A 17,916-nucleotide genomic window follows, 5' to 3' on the forward strand; every position below is an offset into this window, starting at 1 on the left:
AGGCTGAGGTCGAAGTAATTTGGAGTCATAAACTGGTGACGAATTGAAATATTAACAAAATGTTAATTACTAAATATGTGGTGTCATATATATCCCGTTATCTTTAATTACTTTGAAAACAAAAGGATTTGCCAAAGATATCATGAGATGAAATACATATCATTCTCACACTTTTTCCCCTCGTATCCATCTGCACAGATGCATTTATAGGTAGTATTTTGGTTCACACAAGTTGCCCCATTCATGCAGGGATTATCAGTGGTGCAACGCTCTAAAAAATAAATTGCAAAATTTTTATATTTGGTACTATTATTCAATAATTCTGATATACCAAACACGTCGATAATATAGACAGGATCATGAATAAAAAATTAAAGAATTCTGCAGAGAACGACTGAAAATGACCAAAAGTAGGATAAATATTCATTCCCAGCATACATACCGTGTTCACAGTGTATTCCAAGGAATCCTGCGGGACAATCGCATTCATAGGTTCCATTTTGGTTGATACAAGTCGCTCCATTCATACAAGGGTTATCCGTCTCACATTCATTAGTTTCTAGGCATAATAAAAAAAACAATGAAGGACGGTATTAGAAAAAAAAATATTATGCAATTAAAAAAAAAAGCTGACATACGTGTACGTGTACATATCTTACTTTTTCAAATACATGCAATTCCATGTAATATCGACTTAATATTTTATATTCAAAAGAATATTAAGTTCCACAGACCCGCCCTTTGAATATTTGCGAAACACCCCCTTTCTTTATACTAATCGTCGGCTTCAAAACAATATAATTCAATACCGAGTTTAAGGTATCAATCCCTCGAAGCATGTGGTACTCGGTGGAACCATTTGGCGTGCATTCACCAGCAAATCAGCGCTTTCTTTACCACATACGCAGGTACAAATCATTCGGAAAAGAACATATTTGTTTCAGTAATGGTTGCTAGGGTCATTGACTGGTATTGATCAGTGGATGGCACTTGCAATCTATCATTCATTTTCTCCCGCCTGCATAGCAGAATCGAGATATAGGGACCACGGTGTCCGCATCGCCAACATTAAATCTTAATTAAAACTATTTTTCTTAATATCATATTGAATTGTGAAAACATATTCATTGACATTTCAACATAAGGGTAATCAATTGCAGCTGAACATTCTTCATGATCTTCAGGCCACATAATGAAATTGAAAATAACTTCTATCATTTGTTATATAAACATAAAAAACTAAATCAAGTTAATATGAATTTTCAAGATAACCCTGAAAATGTAACTCTCTATTCCATAAAGCTTCATACACTGGTTATCAAATATCGTCCACGAGATGGGTATCATTTCGTCTTACTAGTCTGAAGTCGAATTAATTTGGGGTCATTAAACTGGTGAAAACTTGAAACATAAAAAAAATGTTAATTGCTCAATATGTGGTGGCATATCATCCGGTTATCTTTAATTACTTTGAAAACAAAAGTATACGCCAAATATATCATGAGATAAAATACATACCATTCTCACACTTTTTCCCCTCGTATCCATCTGCACAGATGCATTTATAGGTAGTATTTTGGTTCACACAAGTTGCTCCATTCATGCAGGGATTATCTGAAGTGCATCCCTCTGAAAAACGTAGCGAAAATCACTCACATTTGATACTTCTATTAAATAGTTCTAAAGACCAAAATATCAAAATTATATACAAACACATTTCTCATCAAAGAATTTTACATGAAACGACTAAAATTTAAAGAAAGATAAGATCTTTTGTTGCATCCATACCATGTTTACAATTCATTCCAACAAATCCCGGTGGACAGTCGCATTCATAGGTTCCCTGTTGGTTAATACAAGTTGCTCCATTCAGACACGGGTTATCCGTCTCGCATTCATCAGTATCTAAGCAGAAAAAACCCAAATATTAATTATATTTTTTCTCATCCATTTTTTGTAAGAATATCACTTGCGAAAAAATTTAATCGGGCGTTGATCATAAGCTTGACTTGGTCTTCCCTAAATACCATTTTTGTTATATTAACGCTAAAAGAAAGCAAACAAATATTTCACGAGAAAAAAATCTTTGAAATCAAGCTTAATTGTCACCATATTCTCATAGATCTAGATCTGATACATTGAGGTAAATTTGTCTTTGTGATACAATGATATCTTAGCTGAAAACAGGTAATTATAGTAATTATAAAATAATAGTAATAATAATTATTAGTATTATCATTATTATTATTATTATAACAATGATAATTACGATAATGATAATATAATGTGATACATACCATTTTCACAATCCATGCCTTCATATCCTTCTGTACAGGTACATTCATAGGTTCCATTTTGGTTGATACAAGTCGCTCCATTTAAACAAGGGCTCTCAGGCATGCATTCATCTATATCTATACATAAAAACACAATAACAAAAACAATACTATTAAAAACACAGTTCACCCATATCACATCATGGTATTACATCCTTATTCACTTCGAAGGATAACGTTCAAAATTTTGCTGCTATAGTCTTGAAGTCTCTCAATCACCAAAGTCTGAATTATATTGATAACATTCTAATTCGTTGTTCTCAAGTCCATAATACATAGGTGAATCCAGGGGGCCGAGGAGCCCGGCCCCCTAAAAAACTTTGAAAAAATTAAAAAGGGGAAAAAAAGAAGAAAAAAAAAGGAATAGAAGAGAAAAGAGAGGAGTAAAAAAGAGGAAGACGAAAAATAAAACAAGATGAGGGGAGACTTGAAAATAAATCTTTCATATCACTACAAAAAAAAAACTTTGGTCGGGCTTCGCGCTCGCATCGCATGTTCGATGAGGAACATATCTTGCTCAATAGGCCGATATGGAGTTTATAATATCAAATATTGAAGTCAATATACAAAACATATTTCAGTTCAGACATCGAGCTTTCAGTATTTTGTTTGATTTACAAATTGATTTTCAAAAAGTTCTCTGTAAAATGTCCGTTTCATTGTCTGAGTATCAACATTTTCAGCTCAGATTTTTCCTATATACACAGTGCTTGAAATTGTGCTTAAATTGATTTTTTTCAGTCTAAATCTAAAATACGTGCATGCATGTATATTGAGATATGCAACTGGTTCTTTATTAAAGACATGCTTAAATTATCCAGTTTCAGATCAGAATAAAAAAATTCAGCTAGCTGTACGCGCTCGCATTATTAATGCGGGAAGATACCCAATTGCCCATCCGTTTCATGCTATGCAAAACATGAATAGAGTGTTCAGTTAAATCTCATTTTTTTCGCTCGCGCTTAGCGGTCGCATTATTTCGTTATATATCTATACTGTTCATGATTATAAAAAGTGCTTCGAATATCCTTTTTTTAGGTCGGAATGTCAACATTTTTCAGCTTGCGCTTCGCGCCTGCATTATTTGATTGGTGAAATACGTATCGTCTTCATGGCTAACTGCAAACAGTCCTTAATAGGTCCCTTTTCGATCAGGCCCGAAGCTATATTAAAAAAATCTGCTCGCGCTTCGCACTCGCAGTAATTATAGGCCTATAGTTACATACACATCTTGTTTAGGATCACTAACATTCCTCAGAATGTTCAATTTTCAGGACAAAATACATGCAGTTTTCAAAACGTGCAGCTCGCGATTCACGCTCGCACTATTTAAATAAGGCTTATGATATTCTAATTTATTTATGTTGTTTTATAAGAATATAGCTTACAAGTGACTGTTAGGACTACCCCTTCAAACAATCTAACAAAAATCAACTTTAAGATTTCAATCGGGGAAGATATGGGTGAAAAAACTTTCTGCCCCCTTTGCCCTATTGGCGAAAGCTGGATCCTCCCCTGGTAATGCTCATTCATCGTCGTCAATCTTGCTCACTCAGTACCTTTCCAAGAAACGTGCTGTTGCTGTTTAAATCCCATCTATTTGGCTAAGAGGACAACGGATTTCATGGGCTAAACTGATAATTATGAGGTGTTGAATTGTTTTAGTTGCCCAAACATGGAGTAGTGTATGTGCATTGCTTTGTAAACAAAAGGAAAAGGCGCTCTATTGGATTGGATTCGAAAGGACCTGAATTATTATAATCGTCATGGGATACATACCGTTTTCGCAATTAGTTCCTTCATATCCTTTTGTGCAATTGCAGTCAAAGGATCCATCTTGGTTGATACAAGTCGCTCCATTCATGCAGGGATTATCAGTGATACACTCGTCTATGTCTAAATTAAACGAAAGCAAGTAACCAAATCGCTTTATTCTGTTAATGATGGGGAAATCATCGCTTCCGCCCCCTTCCGTACATATGTTTATGTCTAAACAAAATCAAATATTATTAGAAATTTCAATTATGTATGTATATGTAACGTTTTCCGTGTATGTAACACCAGAAAAAAAATACGCCTAAATGTAATATTAATAAAGATAATAAGACCAATAACTATAATAATAATACTAGTAATAATAATGATAATGATAATAATTGTTACAGGGGGCCGAGGAGACGACCCCCTAAAAAACTTTCATAAAATTAAAAAGGAGAAAGAAAGGAAAAAGGGAAAGAAGAGAAAAGAGAGGAGAAATAAAAAGAAGAGGAAGACGAAGAATAAAACAAGATGAGGGGAAGACTTGAAAATAAATCTTTCATATCACTACAAATAAACTCTGCTCGGGCTTCGCACTCGCATTGCATGTTCGATGAGACACATATCTTGCTCAATAGGCTGATATGGAGCTTAAAATATCAAATATTGAAGTCAATATACAAACCATATTTCAGTTCAGACATCGAGCTTTCAGTATTTTGTTTGATTTACAAATTGAGTTTCAAAAAGTTCTCTGTAAAATGTCCGTTTCATTGTCTGAGTATCAACATTTTCAGCTCAGACGTTTCCTACACAGTGCATGAAATTGTGCTTAAATTAATCCTTTTTCAGATCGGACATCAAATATTTTCAATTATTAATTTTCATGATAGAAAATGTATTTACATTGCCTAGATTTTTAGGTCTAAATCTAAAACACGCGCATGCATGTTTAACATTGCTCAGAATATTTAATTTTCAGGACAAAATGCATGCAATTTTCAAAACTTTGGCTAAGAAGACAACGGATTTCAAGGACTAAGCTAATCATTCTGAGGTGTTGAATTGTTTTAGTTGCCCAAACATGGAGTAGTGTATGTGCATCGCTTTGTAACCAAAAGGAAGAGGCGCTCTATTGGAATTGATTCGAAAGGACCTGAATTATTATAATCGTCATGGGATACATACCGTTTTCGCAATTAGTTCCCTCATATCCTTTTGTGCAATTACAGTCAAAGGTTCCATCTTGGTTGATACAAGTCGCTCCATTCATGCAGGGATTATCAGAGATACACTCGTCTATGTCTAAAATTAAACGAAAGCAAGTAATAAAATCGCTTTATTCTGTTAATGATGGGGAAATCATCGCTTCCGCCCCCTTCCGTACATTTGTTTATCTCTAAACCAAATTAGATATTATTAGAAATTTCAATTATCAAATGTGGATGTGACGTATTCCGTGTATATAACCCCAACAAAAAATACACTACAATGTAATATTAATAAAGAAAATAAGACCAATAACTATAATAATAATAGAATTAATAATACTAGTAATAATAATGATAATTATAATAGTTATTATCAATTCTTTAATTGTTAATATCATTATTATTATTATCATTATAACAAAGATAATAACAACAACAATAATGATAAAGTTTTTGTATAACACGTATCACATTAAGATATAACGCCGTTATGCACTACGGAAGGACTTAAATATACCATTATGGGATGCATACCAATTTCACAATCCATTCCTTCATAACCTTCTGTACAGGTACATTCATAGGTTCCATTTTGGTTGATGCAGGTCGCTCCATTCATGCAAGGGCTAACAGGCATGCATTCATCTATATCTATACATAAAAACATAACCTCAAAAAAAATAATGTTTAAATACACAGTTCACTCATATCACATCCTGGTATTACGTTTTTTATGCAATTCGAAGGATAACGATTAAAATGTGACCGCTAGTCTTCAAGTCTCTCAATCACCAAAGTCTGAATTATATTGATAACAATCTAATTCGTTGTTCTCAAGTACATAATACATAGGCGAATCCATGGGGCCGAGGAGCCCGGCCCCCTAAAAAACTTTCATAAAATTAAAAAGGAGAAAGAAAGAAAAAAGGGAAAGAAGAGAAAAGAGAGGAGAAAAAAAAGAAGAGGAAGACGAAGAATAAAACAAGATGAGGGGAGACTTGAAAATAAATCTTTCATATCACTACAAAAAAACTCTGCTCGGGCTTCGCACTCGCATTGCATGTTCGATGAGACACATATCTTGCTCAATAGGCTGATATGGAGCTTAAAATATCAAATATTGAAGTCAATATACAAACCATATTTCAGTTCAGACATCGAGCTTTCAGTATTTTGTTTGATTTACAAATTGAGTTTCAAAAAGTTCTCTGTAAAATGTCCGTTTCATTGTCTGAGTATCAACATTTTCAGCTCAGACGTTTCCTACACAGTGCATGAAATTGTGCTTAAGGACGTTCCACAGTTATGTTTGTGCACATTATGATCTGCGCAGAGTTTACACTCTGCGCGCTGACGTCACAATGGATGAACAGGTGATTAATTAGCTGCGGGTATGAGCTGATTTTTCTCATCTTCTGCCCTTTAACTGCAGATCCGATGTGTTATTTCATGAAGCTAAAAAGTGGAATTATTCCATGGACGATTAAAAAAAATTCTCTACAATTTCAAAATACTTTACTCTGCAGTGCTGCCAAGAATCACGAATATTACCCCGAGTTTGAATAAATGGGAGAGTGGTTTTGATTTTTTCTTCACATATATAGATACAAAGTATTCGGCGCATTTTTGGTGTTTTAAAAAGACATTTGCTCTAATAAAAATGCTGATAGTTTAAAAACAAGCACATGAACCCCTATTTTTTAATGTTTGTACCTCTTAGGTATACCTTCCTTTACAACTCTGCAAATTTTGGTGAAAATGACATGGATTTTGGATAAAGTGCAGCATTTATTGTACGTTGTAGTTTGTTACTGAAATTTCACATTTTTTAGATTGGTATTTTGTTATCTTTTACGCCATTTTTAAGAACTGGCAGTGCTGTCAAACTTAAATTTGCAAACAAATAGCACTATAAATAGATTCTCCATTCTAACGATACAATTATTAACTCTCTTGCGAAATTTGATGACTTTTTCATGTATTTTGACTGAGTAATAAAGGTTTAAACTCATTGTAGTAATCTTGGGCGGTCTAAAAATGCCAAATTCTTTTGAATGCGCAATTTTTAAGAACATCAATTTAGGTGAACTTTGAAGCTCTATAGCAAAAAAATCAAGCACATGGACCTATGTTAATTTTTGCATATTTCAAATATTAAGGTTCTAAAGTATCTATGTGCAAAGTTTGGTGAAAATGACATGGATTTCACTTTAACTGTGGAACGTCCTTAAATTAATCCTTTTTCAGATCGGATTTCAAATATTTTCAATTATTAATTTTCATGATAGAAAATGTATTTACATTGCCTAGATTTTTAGGTCTAAATCTAAAACACGCGCATGCATGTTTAACATTGCTCAGAATATTTAATTTTCAGGACAAAATGCATGCAATTTTCAAAACTTTGGCTAAGAGGACAACGGATTTCAAGGACTAAGCTAATCATTCTGAGGTGTTGAATTGTTTTAGTTGCCCAAGCATGGAGTAGTGTATGTGCATCGCTTTGTAACCAAAAGGAAAAGGCGCTCTATTGGATTGGATTCGAAAGGACCTGAATTATTATAATCGTCATGGGATACATACCGTTTTCGCAATTAGTTCCCTCATATCCTTTTGTGCAATTACAGTCAAAGGTTCCATCTTGGTTGATACAAGTCGCTCCATTCATGCAGGGATTATCAGAGATACACTCGTCTATGTCTAAAATTAAACGAAAGCAAGTAATAAAATCGCTTTATTCTGTTAATGATCGGGAAATCATCGCTTCCGCCCCCTTCCGTACATTTGTTTATCTCTAAACCAAATTAGATATTATTAGAAATTTCAATTATCAAATGTAGATGTGACGTATTCCGTGTATATAACCCCAACAAAAAATACACTACAATGTAATATTGATAAAGATAATTAGACCAACAACTATAATAATTATAGTAGTATTAATATTAGTAATAATAATGATTATTACTATTATCAATTTAATAATTGTTTATATCATTATTATTGGTATTATTATAGCAATGATAATAACAACAACAATTATGTTGAAGTTTTTGTATAACACGTATCACATTATGATATAACGCCGTTATGCACTACGAAAGGACTTAAATATACCATTATGGGATGCATACCAATTTCACAATCCATTCCTTCATAACCTTCTGTACAGGTACATTCATAGGTTCCATTTTGGTTGATGCAGGTCGCTCCATTCATGCAAGGGCTAACAGGCATGCATTCATCTATATCTATACATAAAAACATAACCTCAAAAAAATAATGTTTAAATACACAGTTCACTCATATCACATCCTGTTATTCGAAGGATAACGATTAAAATGTGACCGCTAGTCTTCAAATCTCTTAATCACCGAAGTGATTATTATATTGAATAAATTCTTATTCGTCGGTCTCAAATCTGTGATACTAGTTTATCGTCACCAATCTGGCTTATTCAGCACCTTTCCAAGAAACGTGCTGGTGAAATCTCCTTCCCTGTGGTCGCTGTAAAAGTATGGAATCATCTACGTGCTGCTGTCAACACGGCGTCCTCTGTTGACCAGTTCAAGAAAACCAATAAATCCCATTTATTTTGACAAGAGGACAATGGATTGCATAGACTAAGTTGATCATTCTGAGGTGTTAAATTTTGTTTGAGTGGCCCAAAAATGAAGTAGTGTACGTGTGCAGCGCTTTGTAACTTACAGGAAAAGATGCTATATATGAAATGTCTATTAATTGGATTGGATTTAAAAGGACCTATATTACACAATTTTTGGGGGTACATACCGTTTTCACAATTAGTTCCTTCATATCCGTTTGTGCAATTGCATTCATAGATTCCATCTTGATTAATACAAGTCGCTCCATTCATGCAGGGATTAGCAGTACTACACTCGTTTATGTCTGAAAAAAAAAACATGTAAATCAAATCGCTTATTCCGTTGATGGGAAATCATCGCCTCCGCCCCTCCTTCCGTCCATTCGTCTATGTCTAAATATTAATAGAAATTTCAGTTATCAAATTTGGGTGTGACGTTCTCCTTGTAAGTAAAAAAATACACCTCAATGATAATATTGATAAATATAACAATAATAGTAATAACATTCATTATTATTACTACTATTATCATTGTAAATGTTGTTGTTGTTGTTAACATTAAAGTAATGATAATAAAGTTCTTGTATAACGTATATGACATTATGATATAACGCCGGTATGCACTACAGAAGGACTTAAATATACCATAATGGGATGCATACCATTTTCACAATCCTTTCCTTCATATCCTTCTGTACAGGTACATTCATAGGTTCCATTTTGGTTGATACAGGTCGCTCCATTTAAACAAGGGCTCTCAGACATGCATTCATCTATATCTATACACAAAAAAAACACAATAAAATGGTAAATGTTGGCAATACCGACAAACAAAGTAAGAAAAGGAAAGAGCATCAAATTCAGGAAACAAGTGAGAAAATGTGCGTATTCCGAATTATGGATTCAGAATTTGGGGGATATGAATATACGAATTCTCGAATGTTAAAGTTGGCGAGTTTCCCAAAGTTGCATTTTTTTTTATTTATAAGAGTGTAGAAAAACCAGAGACCCAAACAACTTTTACGTATATACATGCGACGTAGGTGTTTACCTGTTTCACACAGTTCCCCATCCCATCCAGAGAGACAGGCGCAGGTAAAAGTGTCTATACGGTCCTCACAGGTGCCTCCATTAGCACAAGTCTGTCCTTCGCAGTCATCGATATCTGCCGAAAGAAGAAAAGATCGATGTAAATCTAACCAGTGTTAGGGCAACTGAGAGATAAATAATACGATAGAGGTAAAATTTAATGTTCACATCCAGTACTAAAGGCAAAATTAATATTGATCTGAAAGTATGTGCCATATTATTTTCCTTTGTATATTGATTTCCTTGTTGCTGAGGAAAACAACTTTTCATCATGCAATTACTGCCTGAAAAAGAGAAACTCGATGATAAAACGATTTCCGATGCTAATTAAAGCTCTAATAGGATTTTAAGCAGTTGAACGTTTTAGTACCAAGTTAAAGTGTTCAACAGGTTGCTTTAATGAGGCGACCGTTCTTCTAATCAAACCCACGATTATATTTCTGAGCAAACCGCAGTTATTATGTGCAAACATGCCAGGTATAAAACAAATGCAATCCTTTCCAGAAATAGACGGGTATAGGGGAGTAAAACTGATGGACATCATTGTTCTTTCAAACAATAATATTGAATACATTCGCTGCAAAGACAACAAAGAAAATACGAACAATTTGCACAGATACATGACACATAGTATAAAGGTTCTTCGTTATGCCTAGTTCTTATAGTGGCGTGTAAATAAGTGATCATGGCCGATATCACATGTATATATAATCCTCAAGTTAATTTTTGCTGTTATAAGATGTCATTTGGCATTTGCATCTTTAGCATTGCTTACTTATTGAACAAGTTGTTCCTGTGAATCCAGCGACGCAGGAACAAGTGAAGTTCAAGAAGTCGTCAGTGTCAGTGCAATTAGCTCCATTCTTGCACGGTTCATTTATGCAATAACCTGAAGACATGACAGAAATGAAAAATATTAATGGTAATCAAGGAAATGATGAAGATGATGATGTTGTTGTTGTTAATGAAGTTGTTGTGCTGCTGAAATTGGAAATTGGATATACGCAGGCCTATAGACTTTGTGATATTGAATTATCAACAGTTTTCATTCTTTTTTTTCAATCTGATAATCGAAGGCCATGCAGGGGCAATTTTGTGGATGCCCTGTTTAAGGAGTAACGAAATTTATGGATTATGATATATACTAAAGAAATTATAAAAATGTCAGGTTTCTAACTTGTTGACTTTGATCAAATTACCTAAAATGTTAGTCACATTTCTGATACTTGATACTCCTTATATAAAATCTTGTTGGAGTATGGAAAAAATGTAGACTAACTTTATACACACAAGAAAAAAAATAATGTAATAACAAGACCCAAGATTTATTGACCTAAAATTAGCTTTGACCCTGAATTGCAAACACCTTATTTCTTTGTTTGATATCATTTCTAATATCCAAAACCTATCTCACACTATACTTATTTAATTAGATTAAATACATGTTTAATAATGAACGAATGGCTCTTTAGGCAATCGCCAAATATATTTATGTCTCAAAAACTTAATCTTTTCCCCATTCCGAATCTTTGCACCGTTCCCAAAATGATAAATGACCTTTGACCTTGATAAAGTGACCTAAAATTATACTCATATTATCTGAGAACACCTGATAACTATTACATCAGGATTTTGAAATGAAATGAATGAAAATATTTGGCTTCCAATTTTTTAATGTAAATTAAAAATGTTAAGCTTTGGTTAATATGATAAGTTGATACGATTTTATTGACCCGATTACTTTTGACATTGGCTTAGTGATCTAAAATTACATTAATCTATTTGCTGATACTTACTATCATGATATACGTTTTACGGAACAGGAACTTATAGTCTTGAACATTTAAAATCTTAAACTTTTCTAAGGTTTGTTTATATCTTGATAACACATCGTAGTCAAATTTCATTATTCCCAACTGACTTTTAACCATAATCATGCGCTGAATCACCCTTTTTATCCCTATCTATGCTTGATAACTGGTTTTACATCGAAAAGAAAGAAATGAATGCTTACTTCTACTTCGGGCAGGACTCCGACCCAAATATTTTTGTTTATGTTAAATCGCAAAAGAAATTGACTGAAAATGGTTTAATCTCCAATCATCCACATTATAACAGTTTTATAGCAGGCACGATCAAATGCAGTCTCTCATAACTGGAACAGTAAAAGACGGTCTAGAGGTGTACGAGTAAACTTGAATTGTCATTGCTCTGTGCGCCATAATATAGAGATATAGGGTAGTTTATAGCACGCGACGTTAATTCAAACTTTGCAAAAGAAAATGTATGACTCTGGAAAGGGCAGGGAAATAAAGCTTGATGTCTATGCGATTGTCTTTTAATAGGAAAAATCTTACATCCTCTTCCGCGGTGGAGTACAGGAAATTGAGGAATCTACGCTCTTCCATCTCCCTCATATCTGTTCTTTTTACCATGAAAACTGAACAAAATAAAGCGTTCATAACATATAATGTGAATCTCATTTCTATATGCCCTTTAAGAACGAAAATATCATTGAGGAGAAATGCACATCCCCAAAAGCACCTTACATGACACCCGCATGTGTGTGGATAGACTTTTCATATTATGAATCTATGGCATTGTACTGTGTGAGAGACTATAACGGGGAACGTAATATATTATACATATCGACTCTTTTCTAATTAACCGTACATGTCTACTACAGTTTAACCGAAGCCACCCCAATAATTTATTATTTAGTATAAAAAACGTAAACATGTTCCTCTCATTGTGATTTTTTTGGTTCATGCTCACCCCCACTTGCGACTTCTGCAGTTAGAAAAGAAGTAGATTGATAATGCACATTTTTTAAAACAATATAATGAAACTTATTATATGTTCATAATATGTTTGATGGTCGATACTGGAAGTCAATGCTACAATTTAACTTTGAAAAAGTTAACTATCAAAGCACAATATTTTCTTGATTGATTTTCTTGTTGAATAGGAATAGGTTTTAACAGTACCAATAAGACAGGAAGAATAATGTGACATGAGTGGGAATAATTTTTAGCAATTCAAAGTCATTGTTTAATCTTCGCGTGATGAATCATAGACATTACAGTCAATATTTTCGAACCCGCCTTGGCTAAGCAATTACTTTAGGAGTAGGGGGCAAAATATACCAGGCTTTGCTATGAGCATGTGCCTAATTCAAATTACAAGTTCGACCGCAACCATATCCTGATATAATTTTGAATAGCGCAGCGGCCTAAAACTTAATTTTTGAAGCAAGGTGATACTTTCGGTCACAGATACGAGCTAATTGGGACCGTTTCATAAAGCTGTTCGAAGAGTGACTTTAAAGGTCAAGTCTACCTCAGAAAATTGAGGATTTTAATCAATAGAAAAGAATCAGAAAAGCAATATGCTGAAAATGTCATCAAAATTGGATGTGAAATAAGAAAGTTATGACATTTTAAAGTTTTGCTTATTTTTCACAAAATAGTTATGTGTACGATTTAGTCACATGCAAATGAGAGAATCGATGATGTCCCTCACTCACTATTTCTTTTGTTTTTTATTTTTTGAATTATTTATTATTTCAATTTTTACAGATTTGACAATAAGGACAAACTTGATTGACCCATAAAATGTTAAACAATGGTAATTCCACATGTTCAGGGAAAAATAACACTTTGTTTCACAGGACAATGGGGAGAAAATTAGAATATTTCATATTTCCTATAATATATAAAATACAAAAGAAATAGTGAGTGATGTCATCAGTTCCCTCATTTGTATACCGACCGGGATGTGCATAGAACAGTTTTGTGAAATTAAGCGAAACTTAAAAATGTCATAACTTTCTTATTTTACATCCGATTTTGATGAAATTTTCAGCATTATGCTTGTTGGATTTTTTTCTTTTTATTCAAATCAACTTTTTGTTTGGGTGGACTTGTCCTTTAAAAACGACTGGTGATCCTTTCTTGTGGTAATTGATATTCACCATTAAATGTTCATTTGTGATTATTTAGTGCATAAAAAAAGGTTCACCTGTCGTTCTTAAAGTCGCTCTTAACTTACGAACAGTTTATGAAACACCAACCAGGTCATTCTTTTACAATAGCATTTCTCATGAATAAGACGTGGATTTGTTGACCTGATGTCAGTTGTGTAGATGAAGAGTCGGTCGAAATCGTAGATACGGCTTCGTCAACTTCATTCTGAACGGTGTTTAATAATTCAAATAACTCTAAAAGAAACCGCACAATTCTTATAATGTAGAGGATCCTGAATCGAACATCCCAGCTTCCCGGCCTTTAAAGACAGGATAAAAAAAGCAAATGATAAAAAGCAATAGTGATAATGATAAACTTAATCTCAAAATAACTATTTATCGTATATAAACATGACGACAAAAATAGCTAAGTTAATAATGATAATAACTCTTATTTACCAAGGGTAACTACTTATGCTGTAAGCTGTTCTTCCAGGGTCGCCTGCATAACATAACATGTTTATCATTACCCTTCTCATACCTCAAATGCCTGACAAGAAGGCGGAAGGTCCCATTTTTAAAGTCTTTGGTATGACTCCGCCGAGGATCGAATTCACGACCTCCCGTTCTTGAAGCGGGCACTCTACCATTGAGCTACCATAGTAATGCCAATAATGGTGATAAGGCCTCAATATAATACGCCCATTTAATTCGATATTTTCACTACCAATGATTAAACAACATGTTAATAAATTGGTGTAAATTGAAAAGGGTATTCGTTAGAGAAATAACTGCTAAAATTATGCATTCTGGTTTGTCTTGATCAAAACTAGTCCTTCATATTTCAACTCATTCTCTTATGATGTTTCATTGTTTCATTCTGGTTAACACCTTATAAGTATTTTTGACGTTTGTATTTTCAGATAATGAAAAATTGTACACTAATAGTACCTCCAAAAGAAAAGCAATACCTTCATTCTAGCCAGAGCTTTTGCAGATTTTTTTTTCGGAGACCAAAATGAAATAGTCAACGAGATATTACATCGAAATACATATTTATTCGCAATGTAAATTATGTAAGAAATTAATTTCCCTTCGTCTTACCGAATCTCTAGGATCTCGACACCTGCAAAATTCGAATCGTTGGCGTAATGAAGAGCAATCTGTTTATAGTGAGCAAAATCAAATACATCAATTTTTATGTTTTTTCTTTGTAGTTTCTTTTCTTTTTCAAATCTATTCCAGTGGATTTGTCAATTACTTACCAATTACAGCTGTTAGCCCCCTCCGGGAATATATTCAATACTGGGAAGTAATTGCTTCTTCCCCATTTACCTATTTCAGGCTCTCCGAGTTGTTTGCACATTTAACTATTAACATATATTTTCAAAAGACAAGAATCTTCAACTCTGATATAATAACAAATTTAATTTGATCGTACTCATATGGATCTATTGATTGATACAGACTATGTGATGTTCCTATCGTCCAACACATTGTTAGCACTTTACATTATCGGCCAATAATATATATGTGTTTCGAAAAACTGGTCCTTGCATTAGACCTGAAAATGTCATAATCGTTGATTTAGAATTAGGCACCAGCAAACCTGGACATAAAACAGAATGAATATTCATGTTTCTAATGTTCAGGGACGTAAATAAATACTTAAACATACGCCCATTCCAATCACAAAAAAAAAATCCAAAGCGCTTGTAAATGCTTCCCCCCCTCTCTCTCTCCTTTTCTCTCTGATACTGATATTCGTCTAGTAGTGATAATATGATTATATAACCAATCTTAATTTTAAATTATCGAAGAACAAAAATCGCCTTCAGAAATATTGATCAACTAATTTTAAAACGCTCTTCTTACAGCTGAAGAGATATTGTACTGAGCTTCCATAAACTCCATTGACGTGTTGTCTCTGAGCGCCTCTGAGAAGTTCCTGTCATTGAGGGAAATCTGTAGATTTACAGAAGCCATAGTCTCAGTTTCTGTGGAAATGAAATGATAAATTAATCTGTGAATATTGCAAGGGCGGGAGGATCTCATAGATTAACAATTTGAAACAACTAGTACAAAGGAAAAAATAATTATTCCTCCTTCGCATGAAATATTACTCGTAAGTCTGTGAGTGACCATATCCAGGCAACTGTCTATTCGCTTATGTGTACCGGTTTAACTGCTTTGTCCCTTGATGGTGCTAGGTTGCAAATTCTTTGACGTTTTCTCCTGTGTCATACAGTTAAAACTTTTAATTTGCAAACATGAATGAACACGTAAATCAAAACAGAAGTCTCTTAATAGCTTTTTTATTAATTATGCAGAGATGTTTATACAAAGCAAACGAGCAGGAAATATTAGTAGCTATTGCTTCATAATGTACTATTTTGCATCAATCTATCCCAACATTTAAATAATGTGTATTGATCAAAATTATCAATCAGTTAATTTTGTTTGAACATCAAATAGAAACCAACAAATATAATGCATAAACAATAAATAATATATTTACAAGCAACCTTTAAAAACTTGCAAAAACAAAATAACTCTAAACCTCAACATCGTATATGAATGCAAAGAAATTGATAAACATTAAATGGTTACAACAGCCATTATGTTTAACCCTATCTAACTTGGGCTATTTCGGACCAGAATTGCACTGTTTGTCTGGTTTTCCTTTCCCTTTCCTTTTGAGGCCTTTATCGATTTCAAGCTCTAAGCTTAAGATGGAGGTCTCCCACATTTCAAAATGTATTATGTCGATATATGCATGGACCTACTAGAGTAGGTCCATGATATATGTATATATATTTTTTTTATGCTATTTGTTTCAATAATTACAAAAAAGAAATTTATCAGGAATAAATATATTTCAATTAGATTGTTAGGATGTATATGCGCATATTTTATTCATTATGTCATTTGCTTATTGTTATGTTATACTAAGAAAAAATTATCACTCTTGTATATACTTTTGTTATTGGAATGTGGAAATAAATTAATCAAATCAAATAAAAAAAATCAGATCTCCGCCGCTGATTGCGCGATCGCCGCGAAAATTTGCACGCGCGTAGAGCCGGATGTAAACTACAAGGATGTATGGTAACATTTTCAAAAAAATAATTGTATATACTTTTTATTAATTAGCCAAATAAGCGTATGAAATTTGCCCTAAATTTGTTTTTTGTGTATTTTTTTCCCTTTAACTCAAGTTATAAAGCTAGTAGAATTTTTGGTGGGAGTATCAATTATTACATTTCTAACAAATATCTACAAAGAAATTGCAAAAATATAATTAATTTCCTATGCATTTTATTGTTTTTAAAATTCTTATATATTTCTTTGTTTTTTCAAACCTTTGTTTTTAATGTTTTTCCGATGAACTTTGTCGGGGACCCTTTTGCGATCATAAATCAAAAAAATTTGCGCGGCGGCGTAGTGACGAAATTTGTTGAGGGGCTTATTAAGGGTTAATCCAATTAATTTCATTGTTTAACTATAGCAACGTCTATAATAATGCTAACAATTGTGTAATACATACCATTTTCACAATGGGTTCCTTCATGTCCTTCATCGCAAACACATTCATAGGTTCCATTTTTGTTGATACAAGTCGCTCCATTCATACAAGGGTTATCAATGGAACATTCATCTATATCTATATCAAACAATGGGAGGAAAGGGAAATTATTGCAGTATATGTATTTTTTGATTGAGAGGTGACTTTGGGATCTTATTGACATCGCATTTCCGATAGCCCAGAGTGCAAAGTTAACAATAAGTGTATCGCTGTATAATATTCTCTATTCCCTTTTTTAATGTTACTTTCCATTGCTATTTACACGTAGTTATTTTTGTCTAGTTATTTTTTTGACTGCCTCATGATACTTTGTGTTTAGTTCTAGTTTCTGTTTTTTATTTATTTTTATTGGTATGCGCTGTTCCTTC

General features: G+C 33.3%; 1 protein-coding gene across 1 annotated transcript in view; it reads right to left on the reverse strand.

The window, feature by feature from the left end:
* The window catches only part of LOC129270253 (neurogenic locus notch homolog protein 1-like), a 67,187-nt gene that overhangs the window by 17,455 nt on the left and 31,816 nt on the right, over positions 1-17,916 (reverse strand). The window contains exons 33-49 of the mRNA XM_064106040.1: positions 17,510-17,626; positions 15,838-15,959; positions 15,067-15,125; positions 14,125-14,282; positions 10,774-10,887; positions 9,961-10,074; positions 9,572-9,688; positions 9,098-9,214; positions 8,440-8,556; positions 7,889-8,005; positions 5,840-5,956; positions 5,283-5,399; positions 4,116-4,232; positions 2,298-2,414; positions 1,789-1,905; positions 1,519-1,629; positions 443-559 (exon numbers count right to left, since the gene is read on the reverse strand). Coding sequence (XP_063962110.1) covers positions 443-559; positions 1,519-1,629; positions 1,789-1,905; positions 2,298-2,414; positions 4,116-4,232; positions 5,283-5,399; positions 5,840-5,956; positions 7,889-8,005; positions 8,440-8,556; positions 9,098-9,214; positions 9,572-9,688; positions 9,961-10,074; positions 10,774-10,887; positions 14,125-14,282; positions 15,067-15,125; positions 15,838-15,959; positions 17,510-17,626 — 1,965 coding nt within the window. The remainder of the gene's footprint in view (positions 1-442; positions 560-1,518; positions 1,630-1,788; positions 1,906-2,297; positions 2,415-4,115; positions 4,233-5,282; positions 5,400-5,839; positions 5,957-7,888; positions 8,006-8,439; positions 8,557-9,097; positions 9,215-9,571; positions 9,689-9,960; positions 10,075-10,773; positions 10,888-14,124; positions 14,283-15,066; positions 15,126-15,837; positions 15,960-17,509; positions 17,627-17,916) is intronic.

Source organism: Lytechinus pictus, chromosome 10, assembly GCF_037042905.1.
Source record: "Lytechinus pictus isolate F3 Inbred chromosome 10, Lp3.0, whole genome shotgun sequence".
NCBI classification, from domain to species: domain Eukaryota; kingdom Metazoa; phylum Echinodermata; class Echinoidea; order Temnopleuroida; family Toxopneustidae; genus Lytechinus; species Lytechinus pictus.